Raw genomic sequence first — 19,982 nt, forward strand, 5'->3', positions numbered from 1 at the left:
TTTTTAGCCAATTGGGTCATGAACCATGATTTGGTTGACAAGGGTGTGGCACACTCATTCATGAGGGCATTTCATTGGACAAAAATCTGTGTTGTGCAGGATGACAATGTTTTGTTCGTTTTCCTGGAAAAATATTATTATAATTTTTTTTACATTTTTAGACATACAATAGTGTATTGATGCTAACAAAGCTAACATACATGGACAAAAAGTCACAAAACTTTATTTAATGGAGCTGAGCTGTCCAGAAATGTCAAAAAAAATCAAAATCAGCCCTCATTTTCATAGAACATCAATGATATGTGTTTTTGATAAAGATTTTTAAAGCTCCTATTAAACATGACACTCAATTGTTTGTACTTTCAGCACACTGAATGTGTTATTGTATGTTGTGTCTGATTCAGACACATGGCACTTGGAGTTACACAAACGCACTCAGCCCAGCACAGAACGTCCATGCTCACTGTTCACTCAAGGTCTCCTCGATCGCCCACATTATCTGCAGTATTAATTATTTAGCTACTCACTTTGATGAGTATTGGTTAGTTGATTATTTAAAGATTAATATATATATTTTTAAAGATTTATTTTTAGCATTTTTTGTTGCCTTTATTGCGATAGGAAAGGGTAGAGTAGACAGGAAGTGAAGTGGGAGAGAGAGGGGGACGGGATCTGGAAAGCTTTGTGAGCCAGGACTCGAACTGGGTTTGCCTGAAGCACAATAGCTCAACATGTTGAAGCGCTGCCCATGAGGCTATATTAAAGATTAATATTGATTCATTTGCATTATTCTTATATTTTACATATCTTTATGTTGGAAAATACTTTGTCCGAGTCATTAATGAATTTAACCCAAATCACAACTTAAAATGTTTTAGTAGACTTTCGTGTGTGTGTGTATGTGTACTGTGTACCCATGAAAAATCATAAAGCAGATCTCTCAGTAGTTCAGAGTGCAAATGGAGCCTTTTTTATCTTTTTATCAGGCTTTTTAGTCTATAGTTTCTACAGTTTTTCTTTTGGGAAAGGGTTGTTCAGGGTCTGTGATGAAAATTTCTCATCACATTCTACTAAAATATTTAAGCTGGTATCCATAGTAAGCTCAGTATGTCTACATTGTCTCAACTGTTTCTATTTTATTTCTCATAGGCATTTTAAGACAGACATCTGAGACAACATTGATACTTAAAGAACTCAATTAAGTCTTCTAAGATATGAAAGAGCAAACTCTCATGATCAATGAAAATACATTTTTCCTCAGGACACATCTATCTAAATGAAAGTTAACAACATCTGGTCATCAAGACACTGTTCTCAGACTTTAAAAAACAGAAAACAGATTAACTTTTTCAATTCATTTTTCAATTCAAGGTATAGCCTACATTTGATCAGCACATGCATTCACTGAGAACCAAACCCATTGTTAGCACCATCCGCTACTGAGCTGGGAAAGCTAATTTAGTGAAAATATAAATTAATGAGCAGTTTTAAATACATAAAAGGACAACACTACGATACCGATCTCGTACTGAAATCTCCTTTAGTCAACCTTCAGTGGAACTGTTCGGTTTTTAGAATAATAAAGCGTATTGTGTGAAGCCCTGTTCACATTATTGAAGGTCTCATAGGTGTTATAAATGTCAGTTTTTCGTATAGGTATATTCCTACTTTCCACATTTCTGTGCGGGCCTCGACCGGGGACTAAGGGGTGGGAGGCGGACACTCTATCAAGGAGGCTAAAGACTGCATTCGCTAGTTTCAGTCGTTAGAGCACCTCTTTAGATCAGGGGAGTGAGGTTTATCTGCACAGCTCTTGGCCTCCGTTACACACACACACACACACACACACACACACACACACACACACACATATATATATATATATATATATATATATATATATATATACACACACATATATATATATATATATATATATATATATATATATATAAACATATACAAGTATGTGTGTGTGCATGTGTATATATATAGTTATATTTTTATTTAACATTGCATGTTTCTATATTCACACACACATGAGGGTGAGGAATTGATTTTTTTTTGGGGGGGGTGAACTAAGGACCCATTCATTTTCATTCATCTATGTATTTACTGCATTAATGACTGGATGCATGTGATTTACTGCAGTGGTTTGATTATGGAGTTTATGAGATATGCTGTATTTACACACACACACACACACACACACACACACACACACACACACACACACACACACACACACATATATATATATATTACATTCAAAACTTTTCCAGCAAATGTAATTTCATTGTAAATGCTCTTTAAGTTAGTTTTACTTGAATACTGTAGGCCTACTTTATAAATTACAAAAAAATAAAAATATATTATAAACCAATAACATTTAAACGCAATAACCTCCTAGTCGATTTTTTTCGGGACACTCGTCTGCTTTGTGTTGCTTGCTTTGGGATATCTGAACGCTTGCACTTCCTGGATCTGAACTGTCCCACAGCGCATGGGACGCCGCTCAAAGTCATCCATCCCACCGCCTCGTGTGTCAGTTAGTATTCCTCATATACCTGACATTACACGCACCTGTAATCCCGTCCTCCGCGTGAAGAGGCGGGAGGAGCGTCGAGGCTCGAGCTCATTCTAACAGGTGGTGAGAGCGATTTCAGGTGGAGCAGCAGTTCATTCACAGAGCCGAGCTTCAACGCAAGTGGCTGAGAGGACCACTTGCCCCTTATTATAGCAATCCTTGGACTCCTGCGTGTATTAACACAGCCTAATCGTCGTATTTAGGCGAACGACGGTTTCTTTTAATTAGCCTCAGCTTACAGGTGGGCGAAAGCCGTTTGTAGGACGGCCCCTCTTTCAGTTCCTCAACAGGAGACGCGGGACTGTCATTTGTTTGCCAGCCTGTGGGACAGAAGAGACGGCTCCGTTAACAGGTGCGAGGTTAGACAAACCCACCGCAATTTGAAGAATATTTTCATTTGTAGTCTATTCGCGGTAAAATAGGAGCTATAGCCTATCTAGCTTACATATCTAACATTTTTTACGAAGCCTCTTTCGTTCCGGAGGAGGACCGACAAAGCCATGTCAACAAAAAAACGGATGGATTTAACGAGAAGGAGCCGAAGCCCCGCGGTGTCCGAGGCGGAGATGTTTGGTGATTTTCAGGAGTGGTGCCTTCGCACTTACGGAGACTCCGGCAAAACAAAGACCGTCACCCGGCGAAAATACAACAAAATTCTGCAGACCCTCCTACAGAGCGACGACTCGGAGGGTGTCTATATCGAGAGCAACCACATCAACGCCAAATTTAAGTTCTGGGTGAAATCCAAAGGTTTCCAGGTGGCCAACACTGAGGGCGAGACGAGCGAGAGCGAGAACGGGGCAGCGGACAGACCGGTCCTGTACGTCCCCATCAAGGCAACGGTTAGTATGGGTGTTCTTTTCCCCGTCTGCTTGTCAAACGCGTAATAGTAGTGCGCGACATTTGCCTATGCAAATCCTGCGCCAGACGCACAATGGCGCACATGTTTACCGTTGAATCTTGTTCATGGTTCTATCTGTAGTGGAGTTCATGTCACTCTCTGGTCTCCGTTAACCACTTGTTCGTGTGTCACTCCGCCCGGTATCCACGGGAACGGTGGCAGCTCCGCCAACCGATTGTCCGGAAGCTGTCAGTCACTAACAAACAATCAACACCAATTTACCCTTCAGAATATTAATGAAATTTGCAGCTGACGAATTAAACATTTGTTGTGAATATGTGCTTTTAAGATGGTCGACTGAAAAAAATAAAAAATAGAAAAAAATAATTAAAAGAAAAATATGCCTATGTATTTATACTGGCAATAACTTGAGCACCTTTTTGTGGTGTTGTTTTCGGTTTCTGAATGTTTTTCAATTTCTGTTTGAATTTTTTTTGTGGGCTTGAAAAAAGCTAGCCATAGTTTGCAAAACAAAAAAGCAATTTTTAATGCTGGCGTAAATGGTTTGGCATATTATTTATTATATTGTATCAACATTTTATTATTATTATTAGTTGTAGTAGTAGTGAAAAAGTATGGTTTTGAAAAGTAGTTTTGTAGTGTAACCAGCATGGAAGACATTTTGTTGTCATGTGACAAGACATCATTTATATTTTTTACTTAATTATGCAGTACTTGACATTTTTGTTACCTTGATCTTTTGAGTAGTGGATTAATTGAGTAAACTCAAGTAGGCTATATTCAAAGTGCATGGAAAGTATTTCACTTGATGGTTACAGTAAAATTAGTAAAATTACAACTAGGCCACTTGACATTTTTAAAATTATTAGATCAAACAATTGGTAGAAATCAGTATAAATGTTTTTCCCTTTTCATCACCATTATCATTGACCCATATGTGTCTGTTTAGGGTTAATTAGGCCAACACTCTCTCATGATAATTCATAACTATTTTACATTTTGGTGAGTTGGTGGTGGGCATTCGTATGAATCCATGCAATCTCACCCGCTTATGCTCCAATGACAGGTTGCTTCATGCTTTTTTTTTTAAAGCGTTTGTTTTCATACAATCAAATCGTTTGAATTCATATGGAATTTACAACTCATAAAAGTGTTATACGTTTTCTCATGATAATATATGGATCCTTTCAGAAACAGCATCCTTTTGAAAGCCCAAATTCGTGCATTTATTCTTTTTGCATTTATCATTAGGAAAAGCATTTAGTCACACAAAATTATGATTTTTTTTACAGCATTTATATGTATTGAGACCTGTTTTAGAGAAAAATAAAATGCATGATTTTAATAACGTTATCTTTCTCAAATGATTTATCATGTCTTTTTCTGAGCTGAAGAGTTCAGGTTTACAAGCCGTTGACTTTCTTCAATAATAATTGACTAAACCTAAACACACCTGCCGATTTAGTTCACCCGTGTAGCTTAGTGAGACGATATCAGTGTGTGGTATTATTGGTGAAAAGGCTAGTTATAAGTGTGTGTTTGTACGAGAGCAATAGGGAGAGATAGAGAGGCAGAGACGAGGTGAGCAGGTCAGCTCTCAACAGAACAAATGGAATAATCAGGAGCCTAGATGAAGATTCTTCTTATGAACATTTCACTGATAAAGGAAAGGAAAGTGGTATGATGGAAAAGTGAAGATGGATGCACTCTGTGTACCCTCATAATGAAGTGGCTGCCCCAGATTTGTCCTATTCAAATACTATTTTCGCTCACTCTCTTTGCTTTGGGTATGTGTGTGTTCTGCTTTCTTTATGAGACATTCCTCCCTTTCAGTTCACTCAGGGGGGCTAATTGACGTGAACTGAGAGAAAGTGATTCCCTCACCATTCGATTAGCATTGCAGAGACTGCGTACTAATATGCACAGGTAACACAAGATCCAGACACTCTGACCTGTTGGTGAGCTCAGCTTAAAACAAAGCTGTGAGGCCAGACTCAAGAGCATCTGTGCGAAGGAGATCTTGTCTATCAGCATGCTCATATCATGGCCATTGCCTGGAGGTTTTATATCAGATGTGAGAAATGGAGAATGTTATACCTGTAATACAAATTTCGATTAAACGGAACTTGGCAAAGGTCACCTGGTGACCCGATTCTCTTGATTGAATTCTAAAGGAATAATTCAACCCCAAATCATCATTTCCTCACCTTCATGTTGTTCCAAACCATATGCTGTCACTTCTTTCAGTGAGAAACAAATTTGGACGTGTTTTAAGAAATGTTATGCTGCTATGTTCCAATGACATAGTGATTAACAAAGTGATTAATTAACATGGACCAGTGTTGTTGTTGTTTTTTTTAACAAAAATTGAACTGTTAATAGTTTTCAGTAACTGAAATAAAATAAAATAAATGATAAATATCAAAGGAAAAATATAAAATAAAACAAAAACATAACTCAAAAAAAATCTGTGCTTTGCCTTGGCAACTAACTGAAATAAGTTGTAGTATTATAAGGACCAAAACTAAAACTGACAAAAATAAATTAAATCTAAATATAGCAATATTGCAAAAAACAAAAACTAATAAAAATGTCAAAAGCACATAACAAAATGGCTAAACTTGGACTAAATTTAAAGCTGATATAAAATACCATAATGATACTGTATACTAAAATTACACTAATATGACTTTTTTATGGTGTCTTTTTTTGGTGCTTTTTTTGGAGCTTCGCGGCTCCTAGCGATTATGACCTGTGGTGCTTTGGAAGAGCTGCTCCAAAAAAGTCCAAAAGTTCTACTTTTGTGTCCATATAGGGAAAAAAGCAACAGCAAAGAGTTTGGAACAACATGAAGGTGAGTAAATAATGATACAATTTAAATCTTGTATCAACCATTCCTTTAACATTTGTATATCTAAAATGTCCTTTTACACTGATTTTAAATGAAAACTAGTTACAGTACTGCATTCTGTTATTTACCTCATTGGTGTGCTTGTGTGTAGTAGTAGTTTGAGAGTGGGTCGATCAGAAGCCAGGTATGAAGACAATAATCAGTCTGCCGTTATGACTGACAAACTGTTTTCTCTCAGACGCGTCACTTACAGTATTACTCATCAATCAGCTTAAAATAGTGTGAATACAGCAGACATCATCCACACATGAAAATGGGTCTTCAACTAACTAACCTTAAATGACCTGTAGCTGGAGAGTTAATTGAGACTGACGGGATGAAATCGCTTATAGGGATGAAGGCGTGAGAGGAGAAGATGAAAGATGGAAGGAATTTTTTTTTCATATCAGCGCAGGACAGAAACATGACAATAGCCAGGTTTTTTTTTGTGTGAAAAAAACCTGGCTATTGTCATGCTTCTGTCCATGTTTCTGTCCTTTGGTGGAAAAAAAAGGTTTAGCGCTTCAAAACGGTTACCGATATAGCTGATGGAAATGCCATTTATCGACAAATTCTCTCAAGAATCAACTTTTTCCGTGTTTAACGAGATGGAGCAAGAGAAAGCAGAGGGGATTTCAGGAGAGGGAGAAAGAAGAAATGATGTTGAGAGAGGGAGAAAGAGGTGGCTGTAGGAAACAGTCACACAACCATCACATGCAGTTGACACCAGCGTCTGTGGACACTATTAATAGCCCCTAACGTTCCTCTCTTTCCTCCCTTTCTCTCTCTCTCTCTCCAAACACACTGAGCAACAGTTGTAGAAGAACGCTGTTCTCTCTTCTGCTTATTTTGTCCTAAAGCTTCTTTTATTTTGTGGGGTGGAGTAGGACGGGATAGTGGGAAGCTCAAAACATTGACAACATATAAACATCAAACACAGTGACCCCAAAAAGTATTTGGACACTTGCATGCTTAAAAATGATTTCATGAATTTGTGTTTTAAAAGAAAATATTGAACCAATTTAGAGGCAAATTCTAAGTTGAGGTAGGTGTTAATACAGATTCCCCTGTTCAGTTTGATTCTGATTCACAAGCTCTTGATTTTTCAATACACATTGCAATGCAAACTCATTTTGCCTAACTCAAGTATGTGTAAAATATGGCTCTCTCTGTCCTTAGCTGTGTGTGTGTGCGTAGTCTAGCCTCTGCTCCGCCTAAGGGAGCATATCAACTGGGACGGCCTGTTTTATCAGTCCATTCATCTCTGTGACCTAAAGGAGCCCCAAACGCTGAGCTAAATGATTCTGTATTAGTGAAAGACCCTCCCTCAGCACATTCTGGGTGGGAATGTTTGATGGTTGTTTGTGTTTGTGGTCGGCCATGTGCAGGTGTAGAGGAGATAATGTGGTTTATGATCGTTGACATCATCATGGGCCGTACCCCTGCAGATGGAGTGGGAGGTGATTCTGCTGTGTTTGTCTGAACAGTCAGTGAGCTGTGACGTGTTTACCACCATTTCTAATTAGGGATGGGCGTTTTGGTCATTTTTTCAGCATTTTGGGCCACGATCATCTCAAGAACCTTGTATTTTGTTCCGTTCATTGCAGACTTTGAAATATTTTGAGGCGTTTTTAATGGCAGTTCTCTCTGTAAATAGAGTTTTAAAATTCACAAATTGCTGTCTGATGAACGGGGATACACAATATATGGTACCATATTGGCCAACCAATTTTTTAGTTTATAGGACTTGCCGATTCCCTCTATTTTTACATCAGCATTAATTAAACGTTAATCTTAAAAAATACTAATAATTTAATCACTGTTAATGTTATTTTAGTATTATTTATATAGTATTGCACTATTTATTAATATTTGTTAATGTGCTTTTTTTATATAATTCTAAATATCTTTAATTTATATCAGTTTTAGTTTAAAAAGTTTTACTACAACTTCAACTAATTTATTTACATTGATCATTTTCTTTTAAGTTTAGGGTTTTCATCTAACATTTATTTCAACTTTATTTCATAATCATAATTCATAATCACTGATCACTGTTAAATGTATTCCTTAGCAAATCTCAAAATGAATATTAATTTATTATTATTATGTAATTTGTATATAATTGTGTATTTTTGTGATGCCTAAAATTCACCTGTAGCATTTAAAATGATTGATTTTAGTTTTTAGTGTTTTACTTTTAGACAAAATAGTTTATATTTTTATTTGCTCCCATTTATCAGTTATTAATGAAAGCTTGCTTTCACCACAGAATAAAAAATAAAAAGGGTAACTGCAACATTTTATTTTGTAAAATGAGGAACAAAGTCAGAATTGCGAGTTTATATAGCGCAGTTCTGACTTTATAACTAAAAATTGTGAGTTTATATCATTCAATTCTGAGAAAAAAAATTTCACACCATTACGTCCAGGTCATGTTAGAAAGAGAACTATAATTGACCTGCTAATTTGACAAAGTTGAGTTTCTTTGTCACAAGAAAGCAAACTTCATCTTTCTATTTCTATGCACCTCTTTCTCTTTCATGTGGACACTAAAGATGAGTAATCTCACAACCCCCCCAACCCCCCCAGTCGCTGTTACCCGGGGCTCAAATATCTCTTACACATACACACACAAAAAGCAGGTGTAGGGGAGCAGCTGGTAAGATTAGTATCTGCATGTGTGTGTCGGTTGGGTTGGATGTTGTATGAGGACAATGATCTGAGTGGTTAATCATTCAGAGTCAGTAAAGAGCAAGAGTTTTTCACATTCACTGACTGCTCATCGAGGGCTCTCGGTTTATTCGGCTTCGCAACGATGAGAGAACCAGAGGAAACATCTCCTCTCCTCTCCTCTTTCACTCAGATTACCTCTGCCGCACACATTCGGCGGTCCTGACCCCCCTCTGCTAGTTAAGCAGCTGTAGATGTAGCTCCAGCGGTAATTGTGCTGGTGAGTGCTCAGGCTAACAGGAGCAGAGGAAGAGTGAGGGAAGGAGGGGGATGAGAGGACAGGGCAGAAGCTGATAAAAGAACACATTGGAACAGAGTGTTGTTCTGCTGGAGAAGGGGCCATACGGATGTTTGCAGAGCAGCTAGTGGTCAGTGTGTTCTCTAGTGTACACACACACACACAACGTCTTTTTCTCCTTGGGACTTCATTAAGAGGTCCTACAGGTGTCTCACAGTAGAGAAAGCTCTGTTTTCTGTTAAGAAACTGTCAGTGGTGTTTGCTCGTAATAAGAGTAGCCGCTAAGATGTTAAGCCATTGGTAGAGCATTGCTGTTTTGGGTAATTTCGTTCAAGCCCAGTCAAAAAAAGCCCATACCTGAGTCTCTGTGGCTATGTTTACATTACATTACTTGCAACTAGCTGCTAAATGTGGGTGGTATAGAGTTGCTATGTAGTTGCTAGGGTGTAATCAGTGTGATTCTATGCTTTTTTTAAAGCTATTTTGGGTGGTTGCTTAGGTGTTACTAGTATACCGATGACGTGTTTGCTGGTGCGAGGGTGGGGCAACCTGTCACTCACATGAGATCAAGCAATAGCAGTCCACAACCATTCAATCAATTCCAGATGTACAAAATCAAGTCCCGCGCTACATTATTTTTCTTGTTTGTGAAGCCGTTCAGATATAAGTCACAATAGGGAGAAAAAAAGAGTATCGCAAATTGTTTAATGCTGACATTACACGGCCATTCCTCTGCATTCTGAACTGCATTCACAACACAATATGATTGTAAATAGCAAAATATGGTGTAGTGTTCTGTAACCAAACTGACTCCCTTAAATGTTCAGGACTCGCACCTGAATTTTGCTAAAAGTTTGGTTAATCTGTGCTATATGAACAGAACCGTGAGCGCTCAAACTTGTGGGTTAATTAAGATTTGGTGGAAGTTTTTTAATAATAATTTGAATAATAAGTTTGAATAATAAATAAATAACCCTGTCAAAAGACTTTCCTGTGATATGGTAGTCACAATCTGTGATATTTATCACTGTCACTCACTGTGCTAACAAGCATAATTCATGGTTACCATAACAATAAAAAAGCATTGAGACTTCAGAGTGTCTAATTGTTAGAAAAGTAAGTATGGTTATGAGTTACTTGCCAAAGTTTATTATTATTCAGGTCACTATCCTCAAGTAACCGTGTTAGCTTTAGCATGCACCACTAATAAACTGATCTCATGACATTGACACTGAGGTTGTGTGTGGAATGAGAGATTAGAAGGGAGCACTGCGTCATACTCTATCACAGTGGAACTAATTGATTTTAATAAAGTTGGCGTGAAGCTACTTTTGATATCTGCAAATAGAGTGACTCGTCCTGAATATTCATGGCCTATTCACAAGATTCACACGCTTCACACAAAACCAAGCCTTTCATTCGGAGGACGGTCTATAATTTGGCCTCCGCATGAGGCCTGCGTATCTATGGCTATAGATTCAGCTGTGCAGCCACGAGGACAGATACAAGCCTGAAAGAGTGATTATTTATGAATTAGAGAAAAGAGGAAGTGTCGTTCCACTACCCTGGAAGTCAACAGAAACGCATACACACAGCTGGAGAGAGCTAATGACAGACCAAAATGATTAGTTTCATTTATCACCCGTGAACAGAGGAATGAAATAAGCCTAATTTTCTTGTTAACTAGAAGGAGATTAAAATTATGTTTCAGAATACTGAAACACATACTGGAGGTACAAAATAACTGATGATTGCGTAGTAGAGCACTTTCATACACTCCCAGCGATCTTCATTGGCCAAGATGTATGGGATTTTCAGTGCTGATGTTGCAAATATTTAGAGACAATACAATTGTTTATTAAGCTGAAGTATGTACATTTTTTAAAACATAATATCTGATTTCTGCCTCAGGAAAAAAACTTAAGTGTGAGATAAAGTAAAAAAAAAGAAAAAGCCACTTTGTGAGATAAAGTCCCACATATATCTTTGCAATTTTAGCAATTTGCAAAAAGTCTCACAGTGTGACTTTTTGTCTAAAGAGACTTTATTTATTATATATGAAGCTACGAAGTTATATTTGTGAGATCTGAATTTCCACAAACAGGGAGAGTTATTTCTACAGTTCTGTTTGGTGCCACTAGTGGTGCAAAGATGTACTCCACTACTGTCTATTGGTGTATGAACGTTATAAAGGTATTTTGTCATCCAGTATTGGGATCTGATAATATCCGCTAAGGAAAGCTGCAACAGTTCAGTGCACGAATACATTTTTTTCTCTGTTAATTAATGGCTTCATCTGGGTATTTGAAGTGCACTTTTTATTGTAAGTCACCCTATTTATAGTAAAAAAATGGCAAAGGATACCGCACAAGAATGTTAATTGCGATGCACCTCGTCATTTGACATGGCAAAGTACATTGACATGGCATGGCTGTTGTAGATTTTGTAAATGGCACAAAAGAGCAAACATTTCTGTTAGTCATTGGCCAGTGCTGATAATATAAACAGCTCCAATATTGATCGGTTTCCTGGCCTGGTCTCTTATTCACGACTGCATCACAGGTGAGAATACAAGAGCAAACAGTATACCAGCAGTCACTCATCTTCATTTCCACTGTCAGCATCTCACTGCGTCTGCACACACACTATAGTAACTGCAGGACAGCCTGTGAGGTGAGTGGCTGCGTATTCTGGTCTCCCTGCATTCCTGCGGTTGCCATGGTGAAGAATCTCGGTGCTCTAGAGCAGGATAAATTAACAATGTTTTAATTGGCTCAGGGCTCTGAGTTACAGTGTGCCTTATCGCTATACTGTCATTTGCGGAGCATTATCATACACTCTGCATATGCATTCACTCAGGTGTGCATGTTCGAGGACCTTATAAATCCCAATGGAGCAGGGTAACCCCAAGTGTGTGTCCAATCTCATTTCCAACTCAGACACAGCTTACGCCCTGAGAGCCAATATGGCCAAAACATACGACACAAGTGCACTTCACCGACAGAATATACAGCAGTCCATTGAGCAAACTAATCACTCACTTTACTTGGAAAAAAAGACGACAGAGGCTCAAGGAGACGAGAAATGGGAAAATGGTACAAGAGAAAGAAGAGAAGAATGAAAGTTGAGGGTATATAGGTGAAAAGGCATTTGGGACTGAGAGAGGGCAGATCAAGAGAGATATGCCCTGCTCTGAAAGCTATGAGATGCCCCACATAGGCTGTCTTCTAAAGGTCCGGTCACATTTACTGTTGCTCAGGGAAATTTTGCTGGCAAAATCCAGACATTCCAATTCGATAAAGTTCCCCATACAGGCCAACAGAAAGCTGTCGGAACAAATAGCTGTAATAACAAAAATCATAATGTGCTCTACCATTCAAATGTTTGGGGTCCGTAATAGAAGTTTATAATGCTCTCACTAAGGCTGCCTTTATTTGATAAAAAATACAATTGAAATGGTAATATTTTTGAAATATTATTTCAAATTGAAATAACTATTTTATGTTTGAAAGTTAAAAACATAATTTATTCCTGTGATAAAAGCTGAATTTCCAGCATCATTACTCCATTCTTCAGTGTCACATGATCCTTCAGAAATCATTCTAAACGTGGTCAAATTTACCTTTGTACGGTTAAATTCTGCAGGAATTCGTTGAAAAATTTAGGAACGTGTGAGGTGAAACATTTTCCTGTATGGATTTTGCATCGGATTCAAGCTGCTTAAATATTTTGTAACATTATAAATGTCTTTTCTAGATCACATTTTGATCAATTTAAATCTTCCTCAAATCTTTGAATGTTAGTGGATCCATTAGAGTTTGGTGTTAGCATGTTGCTAAGCTAATGGCGTGGTACTCTAATAGGCATAACTACCCTAGTGAAGAAATATATATATACAACATTTTTATTATACAAAATATTTTATTTTGTGCTAAGTATACTACAAATACATTTACATATTAATGTGATAACTAAAATACCCTGCAATTGAACTTTTGGTATACTAAACTAGTCTGCTAAATTGGAACTAATTTAGTACTTGATGCACTTCTAATTGTGTGGATATAGTACTGAGGTTCAACTAAAGATATACTTAAGTATATTTGATTGTGATTGTTGCAAGTATACTTTAGGTACACTTTAAATATCTTTTAAAAGACTGATAATATGGAGTGATCATATTCTTACTAATAGTGATATTAAGATACTTTTTAGGCTTAATATTAACAAATGTGCATTGTGCAGTAAAGAATTACTCCAAATAATGTTTAATTGTAATTTTATATCAGTAAGTCTTAAGTGATGTGTCAATAAATATGTCAATGACTTTGAAGTATACTTAGTATGAAATAAATGCATTTTAAATAGAATTTGGTATAGTTTTTTTTTTTTTTACTAGGGTAACTATGCAGAATACAAATATTGGGTAAAATAAAATAAAAAGATTGGTACTTTTATAAATAAACTATATATATTACTGAATAAGCATGTTTTTCTACTTAATCCGTGATCTTTGGAGTTTGCTGTAATGCATTCTGGGATAGCTTTCACTGTAAAGGATACATGCTGCCTTAGAAATTAGCCAAAGAAAGTATCTTAGGAGGCCAAATTAAGTTTACTACTTTCTGGAATGGTCTTTATGTTGTGAGCTTGCCAACGATGCCCTAAAAATGCTGCCTCGGATAGGACATTCACTAGGTTTTGGTTCTTCCCTCTTGCTCTCTTGTTAGACTCATGAACACACACAGACTCCATCATTTAGCCATCAGTTTGTGTATCTACGCAGCCATTTGCCAGGATTAGCCAATAAACTGTGACCGCCTGTCACAATTAGCACTAACCCAGTCAAACTCATTCCACTCCCACTCGATCCTGGCCATCTCTCCGCTACAGATAAAACCCTCTTCACACCCCATGCCGCACATTCCCTCTCGTTTTCGTAATTAGTTTTTGTCCTGTTTTCTAAAATATCGAAACCTCCTCAAAACTATAGATTTACTGGAAGCAAATCTGTCCTCTGGATGTGTGCCAAAACATACAGCACTCGTCCTGCACGAAGCCGTAGTTAAAGATTAGGACAGAAAGACAATCTGCTGTATTACAGTACCATAAATGTTTGTGTCGCTATCAGCAGGTTTTCCACCCTGGATTTGCCATGCCAAGCTCGGCGTGTGGTGCAGGTGTGTGTAAGATAGAACTTCGTGAATTTCTGCGGTTTTGTCGTTGTTGTTTGTTTGGATGTCTGTATATCAGTGGGGGGGTCGGTGTCTGTCTCTTCCTTTTGGCTGAGCACACATGTCTGAAGGGCTTCTCCCCTCCACTGAACTCTTCCACCATCCCTCCATCCCTTGTTTCCAGAGAGGCGGAGACGTGGGGGAGCTGCCGTTGCCTCTCCTGCTCCGACCCAGCTTGTCTCCTAGCAACAGGGCTGTTTGGTCCGGGACCTGGGAGTGGAAGCAAGAGAGAAACGGAGTAGCAGAAAGGAGAGAGTGTTTGAGGGAGAGATTAAAAGGGAAAAGGCAAAGCTGTAATTATCTGGTGCTGCTGGAAGGAACAACGGCCTGGAAGAGCAGAGGGAGAGATGGAGTGAGGGAGAAAGACAGTGATGTTCTGAGGTGCTAGTTCTTGTAGAGGGGGGGGGGGGGGATCTAGGGAATGGGGGAGAAACGGCAGCATAGCTGGAGGAAGAAAAAGTGTGAGGCTTTAAAAACAGCACAAGCATCCGCTTATAGAGGTGGAAGTGCAGTCAAGGAACAATTCCCCTCGCTCATTTTGTTCATTTAGTTGTGTCCAAAATGGTGCCATCCTGCCCGGTCAGTGGAAATTGAGTAGTGTCCTAATACAGCTTCAAACAAACCAACAAACAAACAAAAACAACATTAAAATCATGGAAATGATTACTACTAAAAAAAACACAAAACACAGAAACTGCCCAACAATAAGGAAATTTTATTATATTTATATTAAGCTCAGCATGAAAGCAGATACTAAGCGTCAGATTAAGTTGATCCCCAAATCTGGTCCGTGCAGATCAAGGATCAACTGCGATCCGTTGCACCCCTAATAATGAATGAACACTCCTATCATCATGATTGCTATCTTACCAGAGATGGAGAAAAATCCTACTCCAGTAAGTAAACGTGTCCCTGTCCCCAAAAATGTTGGTACTCCGAAGCGCTTCCGCTCCACTCATGCACACCAGTTATGCGCACCCCTGCCCTAAATGCTGTTTGAAATGCTGAGTTTGATTATGAACATTGTTTATTTCTTGTTTTTTTTACCCTATCAGAAGCAGATCTTAAATAACTGTAGTGTTTATGTATTGGTTGACGAGATGAAAAAATGCACATTTATAAACTAATTTATTGCTTTCAGACACCATTTTAAGCATCAGACACCATTTTTGTTCTTCCAACCAAATGCTGCACAGGATTGTGGGATTTCATTGGCAGTGTAGGATGCATTGCTGCCTTTAAAAAATCCACTGAATTAAGGCAACTCAGTGGACCGGATGTTACGCAAACCTAAATCCAGACGTGCCATGATGTCTTTACTTTTGATGCAATAAGATTGCACCTAATTTATATCCATGCATGTGCATTTTGAGCACAAGATGCCAAGCTGCAGTGGCACAAAGAAAATGCTAATGTCGGGCTCTGAGTGTGTGTGCAGGACAGCCTGGTTTTACCCTCTCAGGGTTTCGGTGACTTTGACCCCGTGTAGGCATTGGGGGAAGGGGGATCTCTCTTTATCCTGTCCTCTCTGCCTTGAGGTGCACCCTGTGTGTGTGTACAGGCATGCGCGAGTGTCCTGTCTGCCGTGCCTGAAGGTACTGTGCTGACCCCCTCCCTCCTGTGTCCCACATTGGCGCATGTGGTTGGGCTGCTGCTGTCACACGCACTATCGTCCCAGGCCGCTGATGTGCCCCGCAACGCTGGGAAAAGGGGGGTGGGGGTTGAAGGCCGGGCGGCATCATGCTACAGCAGCATGAATTTGTAACAAACACACACACACACACACACATTGGCAGAGCTTGGCACACGTGTCCTATCTCCTGAAGTTAATGTAGTGGAGTGGAATCCAGCAGTAAACGTGTGAGTGCATGTCACATTACTGCAGAGAGTCATCGCATATCAAAAACACTCCGCGCCCACGTCGGTAGATTCATGTTTAGTGCACAACTATTCTTATAGTGTAACATGATGATTTGCAGGTGGAATATAAGGCCATTTCTATTTTAATACAGATACATTTTAAAACTGCCTTTTCGTTTCAAAACATTCTCCATCCACACCAGCGTTTTAAATTGTTTTCCAAAAGTTTCTTGTCCACACTGAAACCAGCTTAAATCATCTTACTGCACATGCATAAAACATAATAAAAACTCACAAAGATGATGCAGAGAGACCAGACAGAATAAAGCTCTTGTTCTATTCCTCTGCCGTTTTATTAGAAAAATATCCCTCTACTTACTGGTGCGTCCAGGTTGCACTCAGTAGGCATTCCATGTATGGCCTAAACGCAATTGCCCTCATGTTTTGATGCAGGACAGCAATTGCAAGTAAATTTTCATCTCTGCAGGAATGCAATATTGAGATTGTACAAAGTAACATTTACCGACACTGAAAGTGAATAGCACATAGTTGGCACATAACGGTACACAGACAAATAGGTACAACATCTTTTTCAAATGCTTCCGTTTTCACAGTCCATATACAATGTGAAAGAGGGCTTCAAATCTATCCACTTTGGAGAGCATCTTCAAAAAGCTCAATTTTCACTGGACAAAAACACCATCTTAGTGTGGGCCAAAACGTAGAGGAAAAACATGCATTTTAAAATGTATCCAGATTCATGTAGACATTACTTAAAGGCAGGGTAGGCGATTTGTTTTGCATTTTGCATGATGAAGGTGAAGAACCGAGGATGGAGAAGAGCATCCCTGAATGTGAGACTGGTGATGAAAGGAAAGAAAGATACGGATGTTGAATTGGACCGGGACGGTTTTTGATTGGATGGAGGAAGATCTGAATGCAAGCTTGTAGTCGATTGTAAAAAAAGGGGTAGGTTTATGCAGACTTGATTATTGAAAAAGATCTTTGTACTGTATCAATGATTGAAACAGTAGAGAGTAATCTGTTGCTTCACTGGAAGAACATTATAAGGTCAATTTTTTCTTTTAAGAATGAAATGTAATCATGGATTAATTAATAAGGGATAGTTCACCCATCATCTCAAGTTGTTCCAAACCTGTATGAATTTCTTTCTTCTGCTGAACACAAAAGAAGATATTTTGAAGGATGTCGGTTACCACACAGTCTGTGGGCCCCATTATGGAAGTCAATGGGGCCCACCTGGTTAAAAAAGAAAGCAATGTTATTTTTGCCTCAAGCCCATTATAGCAGTTGGCAGTAGCACTGCTCTGGTCCTCTCATTAACAGTAAAATTTGCTCATAGGTGATCTTTTGGACATGTTGTGCTTTGATGATTATTAAATTCCACTTTGCAGTTGTCCCCTCCAAATTGTATTCATGTAAATTAGCCATTAAGGTCTTTTCCCATCATTTGCCGCTAAACAAGAACCTGGTATTTGAACACAGACATCTGTGCTGGCACTATTAGTTCAACCAGTCACACTAAAAAGAATGAAGGTATTTTAATGTCAAAATAGGTACATAAATTAACTTTGTTGAACAATTTTAACTGTGTATAACCGGTTTAATTTCAAAAGATAACAAAGGCAGCCCCTAATTATATATTACCAAAGCACTGCTGTTTTACATGACAGAATTATGTGCAGTGATAATCATTATTTGACTTTAAATTGGATGTTTAGAAGTGAATTGGCGTTTTTATAGGTATAACGTGCTATTTTTTTATGTCCATGTCTCTGTCTGATTTCAGTGTGTGGACGGGGGTTCGGGGTCAGAGAGCTCCTGTCTGAAGAGGGTGGCTGTGGTGGAGGACTTCTATGACATCATCTATGCCATGCACGTGGAGATCAGCTTCGACCCAGCCAAAGCACCCAAACATGCCGGGCAGAAGAAAACATATAAAGCGGTGAGGAAAGCGAGGAACTTCTCTCTCATTGTCTCTGATCAGTCATGGGTGTATGTTTATGGCCTCGTGCAGGTTTGATGTAATACCTACCCCGTGTGGCCCTTTCTGACCGCCTGTATCTGTCGGTCAGTTAGAGTGTCCCGTTCTCTGTCCGCTTGATTTATTTCCTCTGTGATTCTTATGCGCACAAGCTCGTGGTGTGTGCTGCACTCCTGCTGTGTGTTGTCCTGGTGCGATTCGTAGCAGTGAATCACTGGCCTCTGTGAGTTTTGGGTGATTCAGTTTGGGTGATTGCATTTGTGCTTTTTTCTGTTTCTTCTTTTTGCATTTCTTTTTCTTTCTGGATTTCTTTCGGCTTTTTCTTTCTGCGTTTCTTTCTTTCTGCATTCCTTTCATTCTGCGTTTCTTTCTGCATTTCTTCATTTATTTCTTTTTTGCGTTTCCTTTTGCTGTTTTTTGCGTTTACTATTTCTAAACATTTTTCATTTTTTGTCTTGCATTCACATTCTGCATGGCTCTGCATTTCCTTTTTCTTTCTGTATTTCTTTTTAAATTCTTTGTGCATTTCTGTCTCTGTCTTTTTATTGATCATTTCTGCATTTTCTTTTCTATTTTCTCTTTCTTTCTGCATTGCTTTCTTTCTGACTGCATTTCTCGATTTCTTTTTATTTCTTTCTGCATTTCTTTCTTTCAGAATTTCTTTCTTTTTCTGCAGAGGTAGGTTAGATTTATTGAGGTCTGCGGCAAACATCTTTAGAACTCTGTATCACACGTGCTGTCATGGAAACATGGGAAGTGAGAGTGACATGGGCTGCTCTCACCTGGTGTGGGGGTTGTGCAGAGGTCCAGTGCTGCTACTGCCCTCTTTTGGATAGCTACAGAATTGCTTGTAAATTCCAATAAATGCATACATTTGTTTGTTTTTGGTTGTGATGCATTAATAATTTCTGTGATGTATGTTTTAGTCTTTGACTCGCATGCACATATATTGTGTCCTCCTTGTTCCTCTTGTGCCTGACAGCTGTTGGTCTGTGAGGGGAGGGCAGGGCCACGAGCAGAGCTTTTCCCTGGGCATCAGGATTTCTGTCCCTGCTCTGCTTAGGATCTCCTGGAGGAATCAGGGTACTAGAAAGGAGAAAGATCAGTTTTTTTCTGGCTCTTGTATCAGTGCTTCAGTGGGGCGTGTATGTTTAGTTCAGCGTTTGTCTTCGTTATGCGCACACATACATGTTGTACCCTCCAGCTGTGGTTCCATGGCCACCCATGCTGGTTTGTTAGAGCCTCATGGGAGATTAGAGAGACATGAGGGACCTTCAATGTGGGGGTGTACTTTCCCTTTTTCTTTGTCCAGGTTAATGGCAGAAAGGTGGAGGAGGGAGAAACAGACATGACAAAGAAGTGGGAGAATATAAAAGAAAGATACATATGCAGTTTTGCAAAGCTTTAAGGGTTTTTTGTTGTGTTGATAGTAGTTAATGGTGTGTAACTTTCAAATTATGCATTGTTTTACATTAAATGACAATGTTTGACTGTGAGAGTAAAGAATATAAAACCAAAGATCATTTTTCACTAAATGAATATGTTTGTCTTTGAGAGTGTATGTGACAGAATA

At 38.7% G+C, this 19,982-nt stretch overlaps 1 protein-coding gene across 5 annotated transcripts in view; it reads left to right on the top strand.

The window, feature by feature from the left end:
* The first annotated feature begins 2,475 nt into the window (after nt 1–2,475).
* The window catches only part of nol4lb (nucleolar protein 4-like b), a 96,449-nt gene continuing 78,942 nt past the window's right edge, over nt 2,476–19,982 (top strand). The window contains exons 1-4 of one of the 5 annotated variants that reach the window (XM_077214222.1): nt 2,918–2,946; nt 3,055–3,429; nt 6,265–6,303; nt 18,215–18,370. In XM_077214222.1, the coding sequence (XP_077070337.1) occupies nt 3,088–3,429; nt 6,265–6,303; nt 18,215–18,370 (537 nt within the window). In that variant the 5' untranslated portion in view covers nt 2,918–2,946; nt 3,055–3,087. Of the gene's footprint in view, nt 3,430–6,264; nt 6,304–18,214; nt 18,371–19,982 lie in introns of all 5 variants that reach the window. The other 4 variants (XM_077214226.1, XM_077214223.1, XM_077214224.1 and 1 more) reach the window with 4 other exon arrangements.

The sequence above is a fragment of the Siphateles boraxobius genome, unplaced genomic scaffold, assembly GCF_051911475.1.
Source record: "Siphateles boraxobius isolate OS27281-9 unplaced genomic scaffold, OSU_SipBor_1 68, whole genome shotgun sequence".
NCBI lineage: Eukaryota > Metazoa > Chordata > Actinopteri > Cypriniformes > Leuciscidae > Siphateles > Siphateles boraxobius.